The 19,999-nt window shown below is 42.4% G+C and overlaps 1 protein-coding gene and 2 pseudogenes across 1 annotated transcript; 2 read left to right on the top strand and 1 right to left on the bottom strand.

Moving 5' to 3' along the window:
- LOC131823130 (olfactory receptor 10H3-like) lies at window positions 1-2,191 on the top strand (annotated as a pseudogene).
- Window positions 2,192-12,459: 10,268 nt separating this feature from the next.
- Window positions 12,460-13,056, bottom strand: LOC131823129 (olfactory receptor 10H4-like; annotated as a pseudogene).
- A 5,233-nt stretch (window positions 13,057-18,289) lies between these two features.
- On the top strand, window positions 18,290-19,228 carry LOC131825750 (olfactory receptor 10H4-like). The gene has a single exon (XM_059165157.1). The coding sequence runs from the start codon at window positions 18,299-18,301 to the stop codon at window positions 19,226-19,228; it is 930 nt and encodes a 309-aa protein (XP_059021140.1). The 5' UTR covers window positions 18,290-18,298.
- Window positions 19,229-19,999: the final 771 nt, after the last annotated feature.

The raw sequence follows: 19,999 nt of genomic DNA, 5'->3' as shown, positions 1-19,999 counted from the left end.
ATGGGATTCCAGAAAGCTTTCCAACTGGTGAGTACACAGCGGTGCTAGAGAGTGGTGTGTGCAGAGAGGGCATGGAAGTTCCTTGCTCCTTCCTCCATACCTTGCAGGATACATCTCTTTCATTTGGCTGTTCTGAGTTGTTTGTTCATAATTAACTGGGAAGAGTAAGTGTTGCATTTTCCTGATTTCTGTGAGTTATTCTAGCAAAGTATTCCAACTGAAAGGGAGAAATGTAGAAACCCTCATCTTTATAGCCACATCAGGCAGAAGCACAGGTGTCCTGGGCACCCAGTACTTGTTACTGGCATCTCCAGGTAGTTAGTGTCAGAACTGAATAGAATTATGGACACCAACGTGGTATCTGGGTAGTTGGAGAAATGGTCATTGGTATGGAAAGAATTCACACATTTGGTGTCTTGAGTGTTAGAAGTAGAAACTGTTCACTTCCTCTCTCCTTCTGTCCAATCAACAGCACTGTCCATTCTACCTCTGAAATCAACCTCAATTTGCCACTCCACCCCAGCCAGGATGCCCTCATGCACCTCTCCCCATCTCTTCCTGCATCTGCCCACCCTGCTGCCCTGAACAGCCTGCTTCCCTCTACAAACAGGAATCTCACCACGCTACTTGTGCTTAAAATGTATCTGTTGGTATCATCAGTTTGCAAAACTGATACCATGATACCAATAGGTATCATGGTTTGGCAGTATCTATTCTTGCTGAACACAGGTGTTCCCTATGAGTCAGTATTTACACACCTAACTATAGACCCAACACAACACATAAGTATTAACCCACCAAAGGACATGTACTAGATGTCATAAGAACACCCTCATAGGAAGCCCCAACTGGAAACATCCATGAGAATGTTCACATAATGGAATACAGCTCTTTCCTCTTGCATATTGCATGGAGCACTGGGTGTTACATGCAAACAATGAATCATGGAACACTTCATCTAATGATGTACTGTACAATGACTAATAAAACATAATAGAAAATAAAATTTACCCAAAAAACACATTTATTGGTCCCCATTCCCCTTAAAACAAACTCCACAAGTGGACACCATTGTCTTGCATGTCCATGCCCTTCCCACCAGCATGCTTTCAATTCCAGAAATACACTAGTGACCTTCAGCTCTTCCGGGTGCACTGAACATACCATTGTCCCAAATACACTATGCCTTTGTCACCTTGAGCTTTTGTATTTGCTGTCCCCTCTGTCTGGAAACCCCTCTCCCACCTGCTTGGCTCAGCTGAATCATACCTACTCACCCTGCAGGATTCCCACCAGTTTCAAAGTCTCTAAATCCCAGGCTGGATGTGTGACCCACACTTAGCTTTTGCAGATCTCTATGCTGTCCCCAAAACCCCTCCAACCACTCTGTGCTGTCTTCTTTGGTTATATGGCAGCTTCCCTTGGTGGACAATGAAAAGGACAAAGAAGAGCCCTAGCCCTTGGTCATTGCTGAATTCAACCACCTAGAATATTTCCACATAAAATAAGCCTTGGGTAACATTTCTCAACTATATGAATGAATAAATGAGGGTAAAGAGCTCATGAGGACATATAGCACTTCTTTCTGTCCATGATCATTGGCAATGTCTGCTATGTGGCCATCTGCCACCCTCTGAGATACAATATGCTCATGAGTCCACATGGCTATGCTATCTCATGTCCAGGTGGTGGGCTGGCACCTCCATCATGGGGATGATGATGACTCTGATAGATTTTCACCTCACTTTCTATGAGTCTTAAGTAATCCATGATTTTGTCTACCATGTTCTTTCCATCCTAAAGTTGGCCTGTGGGAAGGAGATATCCTCTGTCATCTTGAGTGTGATCCTGGTGTGTGTCATAGTGCTGATGAGATATTTATTCCTCATCATTCTCTCCTATGTCTTCATTGTGGCTGTCATATCAAGGATCCCTTCAGCTCAGGGCAGGCACAAGATCTTCTCCACATGTGTGTCCCACCTCACTGTGGTCATTGTGCACTATGTTTTGTCTCCATGATCTACCTCAAGTCCGAGGACCCCCTTCTATAGACAGTAACACTCTGATGGCCACCACCTATACAGTCTTCACTCCCTTTCTCAGCCTGATCATTTTCAGCCTCAGGAATAAGGAGCTCAGGAATACCATAAAGAAAAGCTTCCAGAGAAAATTGAGTCCCCTAAGCTCCTGATGGCCAGTTTCGTGGTAAGGAAATATGACAGGAGGGCTGGGAATAATAAAATCTGTCTCCATAGGACCCTTGTAGGGTTTCAAGCATATGAAGATACACATCAGAGTTAATAGATGCATGCTCATATTTGTTTACCCCCCCCCCCTTGCATGGGATCTAGTGATCAGGATCTCCTGTTTTTAACCCTGTGTGGTGAAGTCTATCCCATTACCTCCATCAGAGAATGTGTTATCTGCCTAAGGGCCAGGAGGGTGGCATCATGTAGGTGTGTCTGGGCACTGATGCACAGGGTTCTTCTTGAATGGGCAAGCATCGGATAAGCACCATAAGGATAAACAAAAATAAGCATTATAAAAATACCAAAAGTGTTGATCCTTTTCTTTTTCTAAAAAGGATTTTATTTAACGTGTGACTATGGACTCCAAGAAACAAACTGAGGGTTTTAGAAGGGAAGAGGATGGGAGGATGGATAAACCTGGTGGTGGGTAATAAGGAGAAAACATATTGCATGGATCACTGAGTATTATACGTAAATGATGAATCTTGGAACACTATGTCAAAAACTAATGATAACTCAACCACAAAAGGAAGTTTGAAAAGAACCAAAATACATGGAGACTAAAGAGCATCCTTCTAAAGAATGAATGGGTCAACCGGGAAATTAAAGAAGAATTGAAAAAAATCATGGAAAAAAATGATAATGAAAATACAACGGTTCAAAATCTGTGGGACACAACAAAGGCAGTCCTGAGAGGAAAATATATAGCGGTACAAGCCTTTCTCAAGAAACAAGAAAGATCTCAGGTACACAACCTAACCCTACACCTAAAGGAGCTGGAGAAAGAACAAGAAAGAAACCCTAAGCCCAGCAGGAGAAGAGAAATCATAAAGATCAGAGCAGAAATCAATGAAATAGAAACCAAAAAAACAATAGAAAAAATCAACGAAACTAGGAGCTGGTTCTTTGAAAGAATTAATAAAATTGATAAACCCCTGGCCCGACTTATCAAAAAGAAAAGAGAAAGGACCCAAATAAATAAAATCATGAATGAAAGAGGAGAGATCACAACTAACACCAAAGAAATACAAACTATTATAAGAACATACTATGAGCAACTCTACAGCAATAAATTTGACAATCTGGAAGAAATGGATGCATTCCTAGAAACATATAAACTACCATAACTGAACGAGGAAGAAATAGAAAGCCTGAACAGACCCATAACCAGTAAGGAGATTGAAACAGTCATTAAAAATCTCCAAACAAACAAAAGCCCAGGGCCAGACGGCTTCCCGGGGGAATTCTACCAAACATTTAAAGAAGAACTAATTCCTATTCTCCTGAAACTGTTCCAAAAAATAGAAATGGAAGGAAAACTTCCAAACTCATTTTATGAGGCCAGCATCACCTTGATCCCAAAACCAGACAAGGATCCCACCAAAAAAGAGAGCTATAGACCAATATCCTTGATGAACACAGATGCGAAAATACTCAACAAAATACTAGCCAATAGGATTCAACAGTACATTAAAAAGATTATTCACCACGACCAAGTGGGATTTATTCCAGGGCTGCAAGGTTGGTTCAACATCCGCAAATCAGTCAATGTGATACAACACATCAATAAAAGAAAGAACAAGAACCATATGATACTCTCAATAGATGCTGAAAAAGCATTTGATAAAGTACAGCATCCCTTCCTGATCAAAACTCTTCAAAGTGTAGGGATAGAGGGCACATACCTCAATATCATCAAAGCCATCTATGAAAAACCCACCGCAAATATCATTTTCAATGGAGAAAAACTGAAAGCTTTTCCGCTAAGGTCAGGAACACGGCAGGGATGTTCATTATCACCACTGCTATTCAACATAGTACTAGAGGTCCTAGCCTCAGCAATCAGACAACAAAAGGAAATTAAAGGCATCCAAATCGGCAAAGAAGTAGTCAAATTATCACTCTTCGCAGATATGATACTATATGTGGAAAACCCAAAAGACTCCACTCCAAAACTGCTAGAAGTTATACAGGAATTCAGTAAAGTGTCAGGATATAAAATCAATGCACAGAAATCAGTTGCATTTCTCTACACCAACAGCAAGACAGAAGAAAGGGAAATTAAGGAGTCAATCCCATTTACAATTGCACCCAAAGCCATAAGATACCTAGGAATAAACCTAACCAAAGAGACACAGAATCTATACTCGGAAAACTATAAAGTACTCATGAAAGAAATTGAGGAAGACACCAAGAAATGGAAAAATGTTCCATGCTCCTGGATTGGAAGAATAAATATTGTGAAAATGTCTATGCTACCTAAAGCAATCTACACATTTAATGCAATTCCTATCAAAGTACCATTCATCTTTTTCAAAGAAATGGAACAAATAATTCTAAAATTTATATGGAACCAGAAAAGACCTCGAATAGCCAAAGGGATATTGAAAAAGAAAGCCAACGTTGGTGGCATCACAATTCCGGACTTCAAGCTCTATTACAAAGCTGTCATCATCAAGACAGCATGGTACTGGCACAAAAACAGACACATAGATCAATGGAACAGAATAGAGAGCCCAGAAATAGACCCTCAACTCTATGGTCAACTAATCTTCGACAAAGCAGGAAAGAATGTCCAATGGAAAAAAGACAGCCTCTTCAATAAATGGTGCTGGGAAAATTGGACAGCCACATGCAGAAAAATGAAATTGGACCATTTCCTTACACCACACACAAAAATAGACTCAAAATGGATGAAGGACCTCAATGTGCGAAAGGAATCCATCAAAATCCTTGAGGAGAACACAGGCAGCAACCTCTTCGACCTTAGCCGCAGCAACATCTTCCTAGGAACAACACCAAAGGCAAGGGAAGCAAGGGCAAAAATGAACTATTGGGATTTCATCAAGATCAAAAGCTTTTGCACAGCAAAGGAAACAGTTAACAAAATCAAAAGACAACTGACAGAATGGGAGAAGATATTTGCAAACGACATATCAGATAAAGGACTAGTGTCCAGAATCTATAAAGAACTTAGCAAACTCAACACCCAAAGAACAAATAATCCAATCAAGAAATGGGCAGAGGACATGAACAGATATTTCTGCAAAGAAGACATCCAGATGGCCAACAGACACATGAAAAAGTGCTCCATATCACTCGGCATCAGGGAAATACAAATCAAAACCACAATGCGATATCACCTCACACCAGTCAGAATGGCTAAAATCAACAAGTCAGGAAATGACAGATGCTGGCGAGGATGCGGAGAAAGGGGAACCCTCCTACACTGTTGGTGGGAATGCAAGCTGGTGCAACCTCTCTGGAAAACAGCATGGAGGTTCCTCAAAATGTTGAAAATAGAACTGCCCTATGACCCAGCAATTGCACTATTGGGTATTTACCCTAAAGATACAAACGTAGTGATCCAAAGGGGCACGTGTACCCGAATGTTTATAGCAGCAATGTCCACAATAGCCAAACTATGGAAAGAACCTAGATGTCCATCAACAGATGAATGGATCAAGAAGATGTGGTATATATACACAATGGAATACTATGCAGCCATCAAAAGAAATGAAGTCTTGCCATTTGCGACAGCATGGATGGAACTAGAGTGTATCATGCTTAGTGAAATAAGTCAAGCGGAGAAAGACAACTATCATATGATCTCCCTGATATGAGGAAGTGGTGATGTAACATGGGGGCTTAAGTGGGTACGAGAAGAATAAATGAAAGAAAATGGGATTGGGAGGGATACAAACCATAAATGACTCTTAATCTCACAAACAAACTGAGGGTTGCTGGGGGGAGGGGGTTTGGGAGAAGGGGGTGGGATTATGGACATTGGGGAGGGTATGTGCTTTGGTTAGTGCTATGAAGTGTGTAAACCTGGTGATTCACAGACCTGTACCCCTGGGGATAAAAATATATGAAAAAAAAAAGTAAAAAAAAAAAAAACTAATGATATATAAGAGGGTTCCCCTTTCTCCACATCCTCTCCAACACATGTTGTTTCCTGTCTTGCTAATTTGGGCCATTCTAACTGGTGTAAGGTGGTATCTCAATGTGGTTTTAATTTGCATCTCCCTGATGGCTAGTGATGATGAACATTTTTTCATGTGTCTGATAGCCATTTGTATGTCTTCATTGGAGAAGAGTCTGTTCATATCTTCTGCCCATTTTTTGATATGATTATCTGTTTTGTGTGTGTTGAGTTTGAGGAGTTCCTTATAGATCCTGGATATCAACTTTTTGTCTGTACTGTTATTTGCAAATATCTTCTCTCATTCCGTGGGTTGCCTCTTTGTTTTCTTGACTGTTTCCTTTGCTGTGCAGAAGCTTTTGATTTTGAGGAAGTCCCAAAAGTTCATTTTCGCTTTTGTTTCCTTTGCCTTTGGAGATATGTTTTGAAAGAAGTTGCTGTGGCCAATGTCGAAGAGGTTACTGCCTATGTTCTCTAGGATTTTGATAGATCCCTGCCTCACATTGAGGTCTTTCATCCATTTTGAGTTTATGGTGCTGGGAAAATTGGATAGCTATGTATAGAGGAATGAAACTCAACCATTGTCTTACAACTCTTAGTTTTGTTGATCTGTTCTACTGTTCTTTTGGTTTCTATTTCATTTTTTTATGCTCTAATCTTTATTATTTCTCTCCTCCTGTCTGGCTTAGGCTTTGTTTGTTGTTTATTCTCCACCTCCTTTGAGTGTAAGTTTAGCTTGTGTGTTTAAGACCTTTCTTGTTTCTTGAAAATCCGTGTATTGCTATATACTTCCCCCAGAACCGTTTTTGCTGCATCTCAAAAATTTTGAACAGTTGTGTTTTCATTTTCATTTGTTTCCATGAATTTTTAAATTCTTCTTTAATTTCCTGGTTGACCCATTCATTCTTTTTTTTTTAATATGTTATTTATTTTATTTGAGAGAGAGAGAGAGAGAGAGCATGAGAAGGGTGAGGGTGAGAGGGAGAAGCAGACTCCCTGCCAAGCAGGTAGCCTGATGCAGGGCTTTATTCCAGGACTCTAGGATCATGACCTGAGCCAAAGGCAGTTGCTTAACCAACTGAGCCACCCAGGCGCCCCCATTCATTCTTTAGTAGGATGCTCTTTAGCCTCCATGTATTTAAGTTCTTTACAAATTTCCTCTTGTGATTGAGTTCCAGTTTCAAAGCACTGTGGTCCAAAAATACACAGGGAATGATCCCAGTCTTTGGTACTGGTTGAGACCTGGTTTGTGACCCAGGATGTGATCTATTCTGGAGAATGCTTCTTCTTCTTCTTTTTTTAATTGTGTTATGTTAATCACCATAATATACATCATTTGTTTTTGATGCAGTGTTCCAAGATTCACTGTGTATGTACAACACCCAGTGCTCCATGCAATACATGCCCTCCTTAATACCCACCACCAGGCTCGCCCATTCCCCCTACCCTACTCCCCTCTAAAACCTTCAGTTTGTTTCTTGGAGAATGTTTCATGTGCCCTAGAGAAGAATGTGTATTCTGTTTCTTTAGGATAGAATGTTCTGAATATAACTGTGAAGTCCATCTGGCCCAGTGTGTTATTCAAAGCCTTTACTTCCTTGTTGATCTTTTGCTTAGATGATCTGTCCACTGCAATGAGGGTGTATTAAATCCCCCACTATTATTATATTATTATCAATATATTTCATTGATTTTATTATTAATTGGCTTATATAATTGACTGCTCCCATGTTGGGGTATAAGTATTTATTTTAAAAACTATTATATTAGTTATTTGTCAGAGATAAAGAGATAAAGAGAGAGAACATAAGCAGCATGAGCAGCAGATAGAGGGAGAAGCAGGCTCCCTGCTGAGCAGGGAGTGCGATTCAGGACTCGATTTCAGGACCCCGGGATCATGACCTGAGCCAAAGGCAGATGCTTAACTGACTGAGCCCCCCAGGCATCCCAAGGGACATAAATATTTATAATTGCTAGATCTTCTTATTGGATAGACCCTTTAATTATGATATAGTGCCCTTCTTCATCTCTTATTACAGTCTTTGGTTTAAAATCTGATTTGTCTGATATAAGGATTGTCACCCAGCTTTCTTTTGATGCCCATTAGCATGATAAATCACTTTCTACCCCTTCACTTTCAACCTGGAGGTGTCTTTGGGTCTAAAATGAGTCTCCTATAGACAGCATATTGATGGGTCTTGGTTTTTTTAATCCAATCTGATAACTTGTGTCTTTTCATTGGGTCCATTTAGCTCATTTACATTCTGAATATATAGTACTGTCTTTTAAATTATAACAAATTCACTAAGGAAAATAAACTATTTGTATCCTGGAAGATGGTTTACTATTTATAATTGCTCCCTTCTTTAGAAAGGATAGACCCTAAGGGAGATTTTCTATCTTATGTGAAGAAGCAGGGAGAGAGAAAGAGTAAGAGATTAAAAAAGAGAAAATGAACTCGTGGGATAGGAGTCCTTTAAACTAATCTGAACAGAAATTTGCAAAAAATTGGATATGGTACAGAATCTGGGAAAGGAATGAAGAAGGAGGAGGAGGTTTGTAACAGGGCAATGTTCATCAGAGAGGGAGAGGGAAGAATGATAGAGGAAGGGACCAGAGGTAGAAGGATGGAGACAGAGAGAAATGAGGGCTAGAAGGGGGAGAGCATTCATGCCTGGGTTAGAACATAAAGGATGGTAATGTTATTAAAGGATGGTGACATGTTATGGAAATTCTTTTCCCTTTCCCCACATTACTTAAAAAAAAAAATCAATTTATCATTCCTGTGTTTTACTTGAATCTATCTGGGGGATGTGTTGTAGTCATGATGATATCTCAAGATGGTGCAAAACGAGATCAAGGGTGTGTACCCTTTTTATGTGTATGAGAAATGTTGGTGGAGGTCACACAACACAGAGTGAATGGGTCCCATGGAAGTTTAAGTCTGTCTGACTCCCATGCTGGGGTTTAGGAAAGCCTATGTCTGAAGATCAAGGAAAGGGGCCTTCTGTGAATCTAAACTATTACTCAAAGGTGAGGCCAGATATTAGAGTTGGAGGCAGAAGGTGTGTTGTAACATTAAACGCACAGCCACCAGTCATCTTGTGAGCATACAAAGACTCTCATCAGAGAGTCACTGAACAAAGACACACAAAAGACCAAATATTAGTTTGAGTATATCACGAGAGGCAGATGTTAATGTAGCCTCTTTGACTTGGACCACCAGGAAAACAAGGATAGGGAAGAACTTGACCACAAGATGAAGTGGGGCTATCCAGTTTGGCCACAAGATACTAAACATTTCTACTGACCAAAAGAATTGACTTTCCAAGACCCAGCTCTAAATTACCCTTATTCTCAGAAGTCTTCCAGCTGCCTCAATTCCAGGGAAGAGCCCTGGATTCCCACTCTGGGATACTCCAGCTCCTGCCTTCCCTCTGACCCTGCCCTGACCCCAAATGGTTGAGGGCATCTAATCCAGTCCTGTCTCTCCCAAAACTTGGAGATCCTAGTCCTCAGCAGGGGTTGGGGCTGACTGGACAGATAGAGACAGCAGTGAGCCTTGGTTATGTCAAGCTGTTGGAGGAAGAAGTAGAGGACACAAGTCCCTGGAGGCCTGATGATCCTCCTGGCCACTCCATACCCTGAGGGAAGCCTTACAGGTTGGTGTTCCAGGCAGGCCCAGGGGAGCAGCCTCCTGGGAAGCTGCAGCAGGGGTAAAGCACACAGCATGGGTTCCAGGAACTCCGAGGTCTGGCACCACACCTACCCCTGTGTGCTGCTGACAGAAGGCAGGAGAGCTTCTTCTACCCTCCCCTGCTGGCTGCTTCCTGGAAGAGGCAGCCCAGGCTGAGGGGAACCAGGAGGGACAGGTGACAATACTCATACAGTTGTGACCCAGACTCTGGATGAGGACAGGGCCTGGGAGAAGGGTCTTATATCACATAAGACAGACTCTTAGCCTTGGGTAGCTGCTAGGAGTCCTCTTGGGCTGCCCATTCTGGATCCTGTGTTCCTTACCCAACATAGTGACCTCTGCAGCTTCTAGCTCTGCAGTCTTTTTGAGGGCAGATTCTGTACATGTGCATGCACACACACATGCACACACACACAGGAAATGTTTGTACATGTCTGGAGGCCCCTTTAGTTGTCAGAGTTCATGGGGAGGGAAGGGACGCTACTGGCATGGTGAGTGGAGGTCAGGGTTTTTGCTAAACCTTGTACAATCAGGTATTCTTGTGGTCCATTTGTTCCAGTTAGTGAACAAATATGGTTACATTATTAACTCAGCCCACAGATCATTAGGGTTCACTGTCTGTGTTACACAATTCTTGTGTTTTGGCAAATGTATAGTGACTTGTACACACCATTACAACATCATCCAGAATAGTTTCAGGTGCTCTAATTTTCATGTGCCTGATGGAATTATGCTTGAATGTTCATCTGCTTTAGCTTCATAATGTATTATTTGCTTCAGGGGTACAGGTCTGTGAATCATCAGGCTTACACATTTCACAGCACTCACCATATCACATACCATCCTCAATGTCCGTAACCCAACCACCCTATCCCTATCTCCCCAACCCCAGAAACCCTCAGTTTGTTTCATGAGATTAAGAGTCTCTTATGGTTTGGAGACATGTCTTGAAAGAAGTTGCTGTGGCCGATGTCAAAGATGTTACTGCCTATGTTCTCCTCTGGGATTTTGGTAGATTCCTGCCTCATATTGAGATCTTTTATCCATTTTGAGTTTATCTTTGTGTAAAAAAAAAAAAAAAAAAACACCAAAAACAAAAACAAAACACAAACAAACAAACAAACAAAAATTTAAAAAACAATAACGTTAAACTTCTCCAAAGCCAAAAAATAAAGGGGGGGGGGAGGAGACAGAGACAGAGACTCTTGTGGTTTGTATGACCCACATTCATTACTATTCACATTTTTGAAATGCAGAAAATGCATTGCATGGAGCACTGGGTGTTGTACATAAGCAATGAACTTGGAACACGGCATCAAAAACTAATATATTTTATGGTGACTAACATAACACAACAAAAATATTTAAGAAGGGGACCCACTGGGTGGCTCAGTGGGTTAAGCCTCTGCCTTTGGATCAGGTCATGATCTCAGGGTCCTGGGATCAAAGCAGGCTCCCCGCTGAGCAGAGCCCCGCTGAGCAGAGCATTGTCTGGGGCTCTCTGCTCAGCAAGGAGCCTGCTTCCTCCTCTTATTCTGCCTGCCTCTCTGCCTACTTGTGATCTCTTTCTCTGTCAAATAAATAAATAAAATCTTTAAACAAAATAAAACTAAATTTAAAAAGAAAAAAAGAAATGCAGAAAATGCAAATCTGAGAGATGATTTCTCCCCAGCCACACTGCCCTGAAGTGGTGAGGCAGGAATCCATTATAATCTGCACGTGTGTGCTGTTGGTGATCAGGAATGCATCTCTCTCAGGTGCCTGCAGAAAGAAGTGTGGTCATGACTGTGAGGGCAAAGCTGTCTTTAGAAGGAATAGACAGCTTTCAGGGAAGAGAGCAGGTGCAGCCCTAGGCATACATCCCTTTCACACAGCCAGAGAGAAACCATAGTGCACAATAACCAAAATATAATACCAAGCATGCATCCATCACCTATGGGTGTTGTATTTTCATATTCTTGAAACCCTACAACAGTCATGTAGAGACAGATGTTATTATTCCCAGCCCTCTTGGTGGTCCAAGCCAAAGAATCCACATTAACATCTGCCTCTCTGTGATATAATCAAACTCATATTTGGTCTCTTGTGTGTCTTTGCTTACTGACCATCTGATGAGAGTCTGTCCTTACTATCAAACTGGCCATCAAGAGCTTAGGGGAATAAATTTTCTCTGGAAGTTTTTCTTTATGGCATTCTTTGATGATGATGATGATGATGATGACGACGACGACGATGGCAATGATCATGCTTTGCAAGTCACCATACGGTACATCCTTAGGTTTTGATGTAGTGTTCCATGATTCGTTGTTTGCATATAACATTCAGTAGTCCATGCAATACGCGTCCTCCTTAATACCCATCACTGGGCTCAACTATCCCACCACACGCCTCTACTCTAAAACCCTCAGTTTGATTTCCAGAGTCGATAGTCTCTCATGGTTCATCTCCTCCTCTAATTCCCCCCTTGTTCTTCCCTTCCTTCCCTAATGTCCTCCGCTATTCCTTATTTTCCGTAAATAAGTGAAGCCATATAATCGTCTTTCTCTGCTTGACTTATTTCACTTAGCATAATCTCTCCAGTTATATTTCTATGGCATTCTTGAGCATCTTATGAGGCTGAAAATGATCAGCTGAGAAAGGGGGTGAAGACTGTAGGTGATGGCCCTCAAAATGTTATGGTCTATAGAAGGCGGGCCCTTGGGCTTGAGGTAGATAATGGAGGCAAAACCATAGTGCACAATGACCACAGTGAGGTGGGACACACATGAGGAGAAGGTCTTGTGCTGTCCTCAGCTGAGGGGATCCTCAATATGGCAGCAACAATGAAAACATAGAAGAGGATGATTAAGAATAAACAGCACATCAGAGCTGTAACACTTACTAGGACCACAACCAAGGTAACAGAGGATGTCTTATTCCCACAGCCAACGTTAGGAGGGAAAGCATGTTGTAGAAAAAATCATGGATTACTTTAGACCCACAGAAGGTGAGGTGAAAAACTATCAGGGTCACCATCATCCCTATGACCAAGAGACCAGCCCAGGACCGGCACATGACATGGCACAGTCATGTGGACTCATGAACACATTGTACCTCAGGGAGTGACAGATGGCCACATAGGTGTCATTGCCCATGTAAATGAACAGAAAAGAGTGCTGTATGTTCTCACAGTTCTTTGCCCTCATTTATTCATTCATATAGTCAAGAAATATTATTGAAGGCTTATTCTATATGGAAATATTCTAGGTGCTCAAATCCAATAACCAAGGGCAAGGGCTCTGCTCTGTCCTTTTCATGGTCCACAAGGGAAGCTGTCATATAACCAAAGAAGACAGCACAGAGTAATCAGAGGAGTGTTTGAGACAGCCTAGGGATCTGGAGAAGCTAAGTGTGGGTCTCAGACCCAACCTGGGATTTAGAGTCTTTGAAATTGGTGATGTCTACAGGGAGACCTGAAGGGTGAGTAGGTATGATTCAGATGACCAGACAGGTGGAAAAGGGGTTTCCAGACAGAGAGGTCAGCAAGTACAAAGTCTCAGGGTGAAAAAGGCAGAGTGCACTTGGGACAGTGGTATGTTCAGTGCACCAGAGAGAGTTGGAGGTCGCTAGTGTGTTTTTAGAATTGAAGGCATATAGGTGGGAAGGTCATGGGCATGCAAGACAGTGGTGTCCAATTGAGGAGTTTGTTTTAAGGGGAATGGAGACTAATAAATGTTTTTTAAATTCATAAAGGGAAGAGCTGTATTCCATTACGTGAACATTCTCATGGATATTTCCAGTTGGGGCTTCCTATGAGGGTGTTCTTATGACATCTAGTACATGTCCTTTGGCAGATTAATACTTATATGTTGTGTTGGTTCTATAGTTAGGTGTGTAAATACTGACTCATAGGGAATACCTATGTTCAGCTTGAATAGATGCTGCGAAACAGTTTTCCAAAGTGGTCAGATTCCTGTTTGTAGAGCCCTCTTCTAGTTGGTGTGAGGGAAGCAGCCTGCTGAGGGCAGGCAGAGTGAGCAGATGCAGGAAAAGATGAGGGGAGGTGCATGAAGGCATCTTGGATGGGGTGGGGTGGCAAGTTGAGGCTGATTTCAGATGTAGAAGGGACAATGTTTCTGACAGGACAAAGGGAGAGAAAGTGAACTATTTCTGCCTCTAATACTCAAGACACCAAATGTGTAAATTCTTTCCACACCAATACCAATTCTCCAACTATCCAGACACCACCTTGTTGTCTGATAATTGTGTTCTGACACTAACAACCTGGAGATGTCAGTCACACATATTTACTGCCCAGGGAACCTGCACTTCTTTCTGATGTGGCTACAAAGATGGGGGTTTCCACACTCCTTAGTTTGAATACTTTGCTAGAATGGCTCTCAGAAATCAGGAAAATGCAACACTTACTCTTCCCACTTTATTATGAATTAACAACTCAAGAACAGAAAAATAAAAGAGATGTATGGAGGAAAGAGTGAGGAACTTCCATGCCCTCGCTGCATACACCACCCTCTAGCACTGCTATGTGTTCACGAGCTGGGAAGGTTTCTGAATTCCAGGGTTTAGGGAGTTTTATGAGGGTTTGATGACAAAGACACGATTGATTAAATCATTCATCATCAGTATTGAATATCAATCTGTATCCCCTCCCCTCCCTGGAGGTTCCAATTCACTAATCATCCCTTGGTTGTTCTGGTGAGCAGCCCCCTTCCTAAAACTATCCAGGTGCCCTCAGCCACCACTCATCTCAGTAGCATACAGAAGCCACTATATTACTCTTGAGACAAGAGCATAGGGGGTCTATCTCAGGAACTGGACAAAAAGCAAATGTGTTATTAGAGCCCAAGAATGCACATGCTAAATAGATTCACTGGCTTGGATCACCGTGACAACAGAGAAAAGTTAAGTCAACCAATGAAGAAGTGGAGCTATCCAGTTTGGTCAGAAGACTCTGAACACTTCCAAAGACCAAGGGAAAACAGTCTCCAAGACCAACCTCTAAATTACCCTTATTCTGGAAAGCCTTGGCCCCAGGGTAGAGCCCTGGATTCCCACTCTGGGCTACTCCAGCTCCTGCCTTCCCTCTGTCCCTGTCCTGACCCCAAGTGGTTGAAGGCATCTAATCTTGCCCCGTCTCCCTCAACAATGGGAGCTCCTAGTCCTCAGCAGGGACTGGGTCTCTCTGGGCAGAGAGAGACAGAAGAGAGCCTTGATCATCTTGGAGTGTTGGAGGAAGGAATAGTAGCTGCTAGTCCCTGGAGGTCCCCTGATGATCCTCCTAGCCTCTCAAGAACCTGAGAGCAGAACTTGCAGGTTGGTATCCTAGGGAAGTCCTGGGGAGCAGCCAGCTGGGAAGCTACAGTAGGGGTAAAGCACACAGCATCAGTTCCAGGAGCCCTGACATCTGGCCCCACACCTGCCCCTGTGTGCTGCCCTCCCTTGCTGCTTACTTCCTGGAAGAGGCAGCCCAGGCTGAGAAAGACCAGGAGGGACAGGTAGGTGGTAATAATCATGCAGTTGTGGGAAGCAAGGCCCAGACTGGTGATGGGGACAGGGTCTGGGAGAAGGGTCATTAGACAGGCTCTTAGCCTTGGGCAACTGCTGGGGGTCTTCTTAGGTTGACCATTCTGGGTCTTAAGTTCTTTCTCAGCCTAGTGCCCATTGCAGCTTGTAAGTCTGCATTCTTGTTTGGGGCTCCTACCCCCCCTCCTCAAATGTTTGTACATGCATGAAGGACCTTTTTGTTGTCCCTGCTCCTGAGGAGGTAAGGGATGCTACTGGCATCTGGTGAGTGGAGGCCAGGTTTGCTGATAAAGATTGTACAATCTGGTATTCTTGTGGTGCCATTGTTCCAGTTGGTGAACCAATAGGGATAAATTATTATTAACTCAACCCACAGGTTACATTAGGGTTCACTGTCTACATTTTACATTCTTGGGTTTGGGCAAATGTACAGTGATTTGTACACACCATTATGGCATCATCCAGAATATTTCAGGTGCTTTAAATTTCATGTACCCAAATGGACTTATGCTAGAGTGTTCATGTGCTCATGCTTCATTCACTCAAGATCATTTTACAAGTTCATTTATGCTGCTGTGTGTGCATCAAACTCTGGAGCTCTAGTAGTTGCATCCAGCCCATGTGACCTGCCCTCTTTCCACTTATGGACAAGCACTTTCCACATTCCTCACTACAAGCAATGCTACAAAATATTCCCTGACATGTTCCCTTATAAATACCTATCAGCAATGGAGATAGATACTCAGGAGTACATGTGCTAGTGCACAGAGCACAGGAACTATTAATTTTAACCCTCTAGTTCTCACAGGCAGTGCACTAATACTGCTTTCTCCCCATACCTGATAGCACTAGGCACTTTCTAGTTTGGGACCTTAAATACGTAGATACTGAATTTCCACTGCATTTCTCTTCCTTTCTCTCCCTTCCTCTCTCTCTCTCTCTCTTTCTCTTTCTTTTTAGCATGTTTTCATTTGCTTGTGTTATACCCAATGTGAGCTCTCTCTTCACACCTTTGCTCATTTCTGCATTGAGATTTCTACTCCTTGTAGATGGAACTGGTTTTTTGTTTATTCCACATCATATTCCCTGCTCAGTCTTGGACAATGACAGTGATCTTTCCTCACCTTTCCATCTACTCTTAGCTGGATCCACAACATCATTTGTTGAACAAATACTCTTCCTGTTGATGTTTTCATTTTTTCAAAAACACCTAATGTTTGTGTTTCTGACGTTCTCCAACCCTAGATCAACAAAATTCTTCTCCTATACCTTCTCCTATTAACTTCCCATGGTCATATTTCATATTTATGTCTTGAATCCTGGAATCCACCTTTGCATATGGTCTTGGGCAGAAGTTCAGATTGAGTTTGCTTCATCAAAGGACCAGTTTTCCCACCACAAACTCCTAAACAATCCAGCTCTTCCCTTTGACTTGTGCTCCCACCTTTAGCACATATTAAGCTGTGACTCATGTGGGGATATTTTCTGAGGTATCCGATCAATTTGATCAGTGTCTGTGTCTGTTCCAGGTTCACACTTAAAAATGACTATGATGTGTATAATGTCTATGATGAGTCTTCACACCTTCCAGAGCATTTCTTTCCTATTGACTCCACTTTTAGAAGAATAGTATGGTTTTGCACTGACCTTAGTTTTCAGAAGGGATTTGAGGAAACCGTTATGAGATATACAGCTGACTCACTGAAAGTGTAGTTGCTCTGGTGCTCTGATTTGAGGAAGAGGTGTTATTGTTTCCGTACCCACCTACCTCATCTGAGAGTGTAGATCTTTCTCTATGTATTCAAATCACCTGCATTTTATTAATGTTAAAAATTTCCATGTGCTTGATTGATTCCTAGATATTTTACAACAGAGGCTTCCAAAGTGTGATATGAGGACCCTGGGGTCCCAGAGACCATTTTGGGGGGACCATCAGGTTCTCAGTTTTCCAATGAAGGTGAGGATGTATTTTCATCATATGCTTCAACTACAGCCACATATTACCATAGCCTGAATGAAGAAGAAGATACAAGCATTATCTTGTCTCCCACCCAGCCAGCCTGGGACAAATTTGCTAAAATGTAAAAAGAAGAATAAGGAGGAGATGGAGAAGGAGCAGAAGAAGGAGGAAGAAGGGGAGGAGAAGAAGAAGAGGAGGAGGAGGAGGAGGAGGAGGAGGAGAAACCCCTCTTGTCACTAAATGTTAATTTTGTAAAAGTAGCTACTTTCCTAAATAGTTGTTACTTACATTGACATTGAACAGGTAGATTCTTCCTTAAAATGTATCCATAATTGGATATTGTCAGAAAATCTGTGTTTCTTTCTAATCTGGTGAACATGGGGAGTGATAATGCCCCCAAATAAAAGCGCTTTAGAGGCTCAACTTTTCTTAAGTGTAAAGAAATCGCCGGACCAAAATGCTAGAGAGCTGTTTCTTTATACTTTGTGTCACTCCTGGGAATGGTATCTTACTTTTTACTTCAAATTCATACTTTTAATGATGACTAGTGGTGTAATTCTATGAGAAATACTGGTTTTTAGAAGCAAATCTTGTCTTCTACAGCTCAGTGCTCTCTCACACTGGGTATGTTCTGATTTCATTCTTTTGCTTTTTCTGTCAGATGAGCGGGTCTCTTCTTTTTCAATTCTTACATATCTTCTTTCTTTTCCTTCCTTAGAGCACCACTCACGGCTTTCAGTTCCATGCTAAAGAACAGCAGAAACAGTGAGTATCCTTGTCACTTTCCCAATCCTAACACACCGTATCTAAAGTTCCTCCATTTTGTAGATTTTTCAAGGTTATTGTTATACAGATTCACTATCTTTATTATTTTTATTCTGGTCACCTTCATTTCCTCCATGATCTGAGCAGATGCAGCATCCGAGGCTGGTCAGAACTATAGCATGGTGTCTGAATTCATCCTTCTGGGTTTCTCCAACCTCCCACAGCATCTCCTGCCCGTCCTCTTTTTGCTGTACCTGCTGATGTACCTGTTCACCCTGTTGGGGAACCTGCTCATCATGGTCACTGTCTGGAATGAGCAGAGCCTGCACACACCCATGTACCTCTTCTTATGTGCCCTGTCTACCTCCGAGATTCTGTTCACTGTTGCTGTCACACCTCGCATGCTGGTTGACATGCTCTCCAGCCACCATTCCATCAGCTTTGTGGCCTGTGCCAGTCAGATGTTCTTCTCTTTCACATTTGGCTTCACCCACTCCTTCCTGCTTATGATCATGGGCTATGACCGCTACGTGGCCATCTGCCACCCCCTGCGCTACAACGTGCTCATGAGCACCCGCACCTGTGCCCGTCTGGTGTCCTGGACCTGGGCTGGTGGCTCAGTCATGGGGATGATGGTGACCCTGATAGTTTTTCACCTCACCTTCTGTGGGTCTAATGTGATCCATCATTTTGGCTGCCACGTGTTTTCCCTCCTAAAGTTGGCCTGTGGGGAGGAGACATCTTCTGTCACCCTGGGTGTGATCCTGGTGTGTGTCACAGCTCTGATGGGATGTTTATTCCTCATCATGCTCTCCTATGTCTTCATTGTTGCTGCCATATTGAGGATCCCTTCAGCTGAAGGCAGGCACAAGACCTTCTCCACATGTGTGTCCCACCTCACTGTGGTCATTGTGCACTATGGTTTTGCCTCCATGATCTACCTCAAGCCCAAGGGATCCCATTCTATGGACAGTAATACTCTGATGGCCACCACCTATACAGTCTTCACTCCCTTTCTCAGCCCAATCATTTTCAGCCTCAGGAATAAGGAGCTCAAGAATGCCATAAAGAAAAGCTTCCAGAGAAAATTCAGTCCCCTAAGCTCCTGATGGCCAGTTTGGTCAAGAGGAAATATGATAGCAGATCTGGGAATAGTAATGACTGTCTCCATAGGACTGTTGTAGAGATTTAGCATTTGAGAATACTACATAGGTATCGTGAGATGCATCCATAGATGTTGGATGCATGGTAGGTGTTCTTTTTTTCCCCTTCAGTTTGTTTTCAATTTGTTCCCTCTTGTATAGCCTCTAGTGATTACCATCTCTCGTTCTTGACACCATGTGATGAAGTCCATCCCAGTACCTATGTCTAAGAATGTATTATTTACCTATGGGCCAGTGGGGGGCATCACAATGATGTGTCCGGCCACTGATGGCAATGATTCTTCTTGCATGGACAAGTAGGGCAGAACTTCCCCTCCTCCACCATAAGGACAACAAGAGTAAGCAAAATGATAAATTCCACCAGCATTGGGGCTTTTCTTATTAGGCACTGTGTCCAGTGTTGTATAGGTATTATCTTTAAATTATAACATATGCACAAGAGAAAATAAACTATTTGTCTCCAAGAAGATGGCTGACTCTTTATAGTTTCCGCTGTCTTTGGAGGGGATTGACCCCCAATAAGTTTCTATGTTGATCTTAGTTGACTGAAGGATGTCTGAATGTGAAGTAAAGAGAAAGAGGAGGGGAGTGAGAGGGAAAGAGCTAAGGGAGGAGATGCTCAGTGTTTGGATAAGAACATGCAGAATATTAAAACTGTGTTGCTAACTGACATCTTATGGAAATCCCTTTCCCTTTTCCCCACATTACCTTCAGTAC

The sequence above is a fragment of the Mustela lutreola genome, chromosome 2 (assembly GCF_030435805.1).
Source record: "Mustela lutreola isolate mMusLut2 chromosome 2, mMusLut2.pri, whole genome shotgun sequence".
Lineage (NCBI taxonomy): Eukaryota > Metazoa > Chordata > Mammalia > Carnivora > Mustelidae > Mustela > Mustela lutreola.
This window is presented reverse-complemented; position numbering and strand designations above follow the sequence as displayed.

Excerpts from the sequence above, each read along its gene's own strand:
- LOC131825750 (XM_059165157.1), top strand. The coding sequence starts at position 18,299 with ATGGTGTCTGAATTCATCCTTCTGGGTTTCTCCAACCTCCCACAGCAT.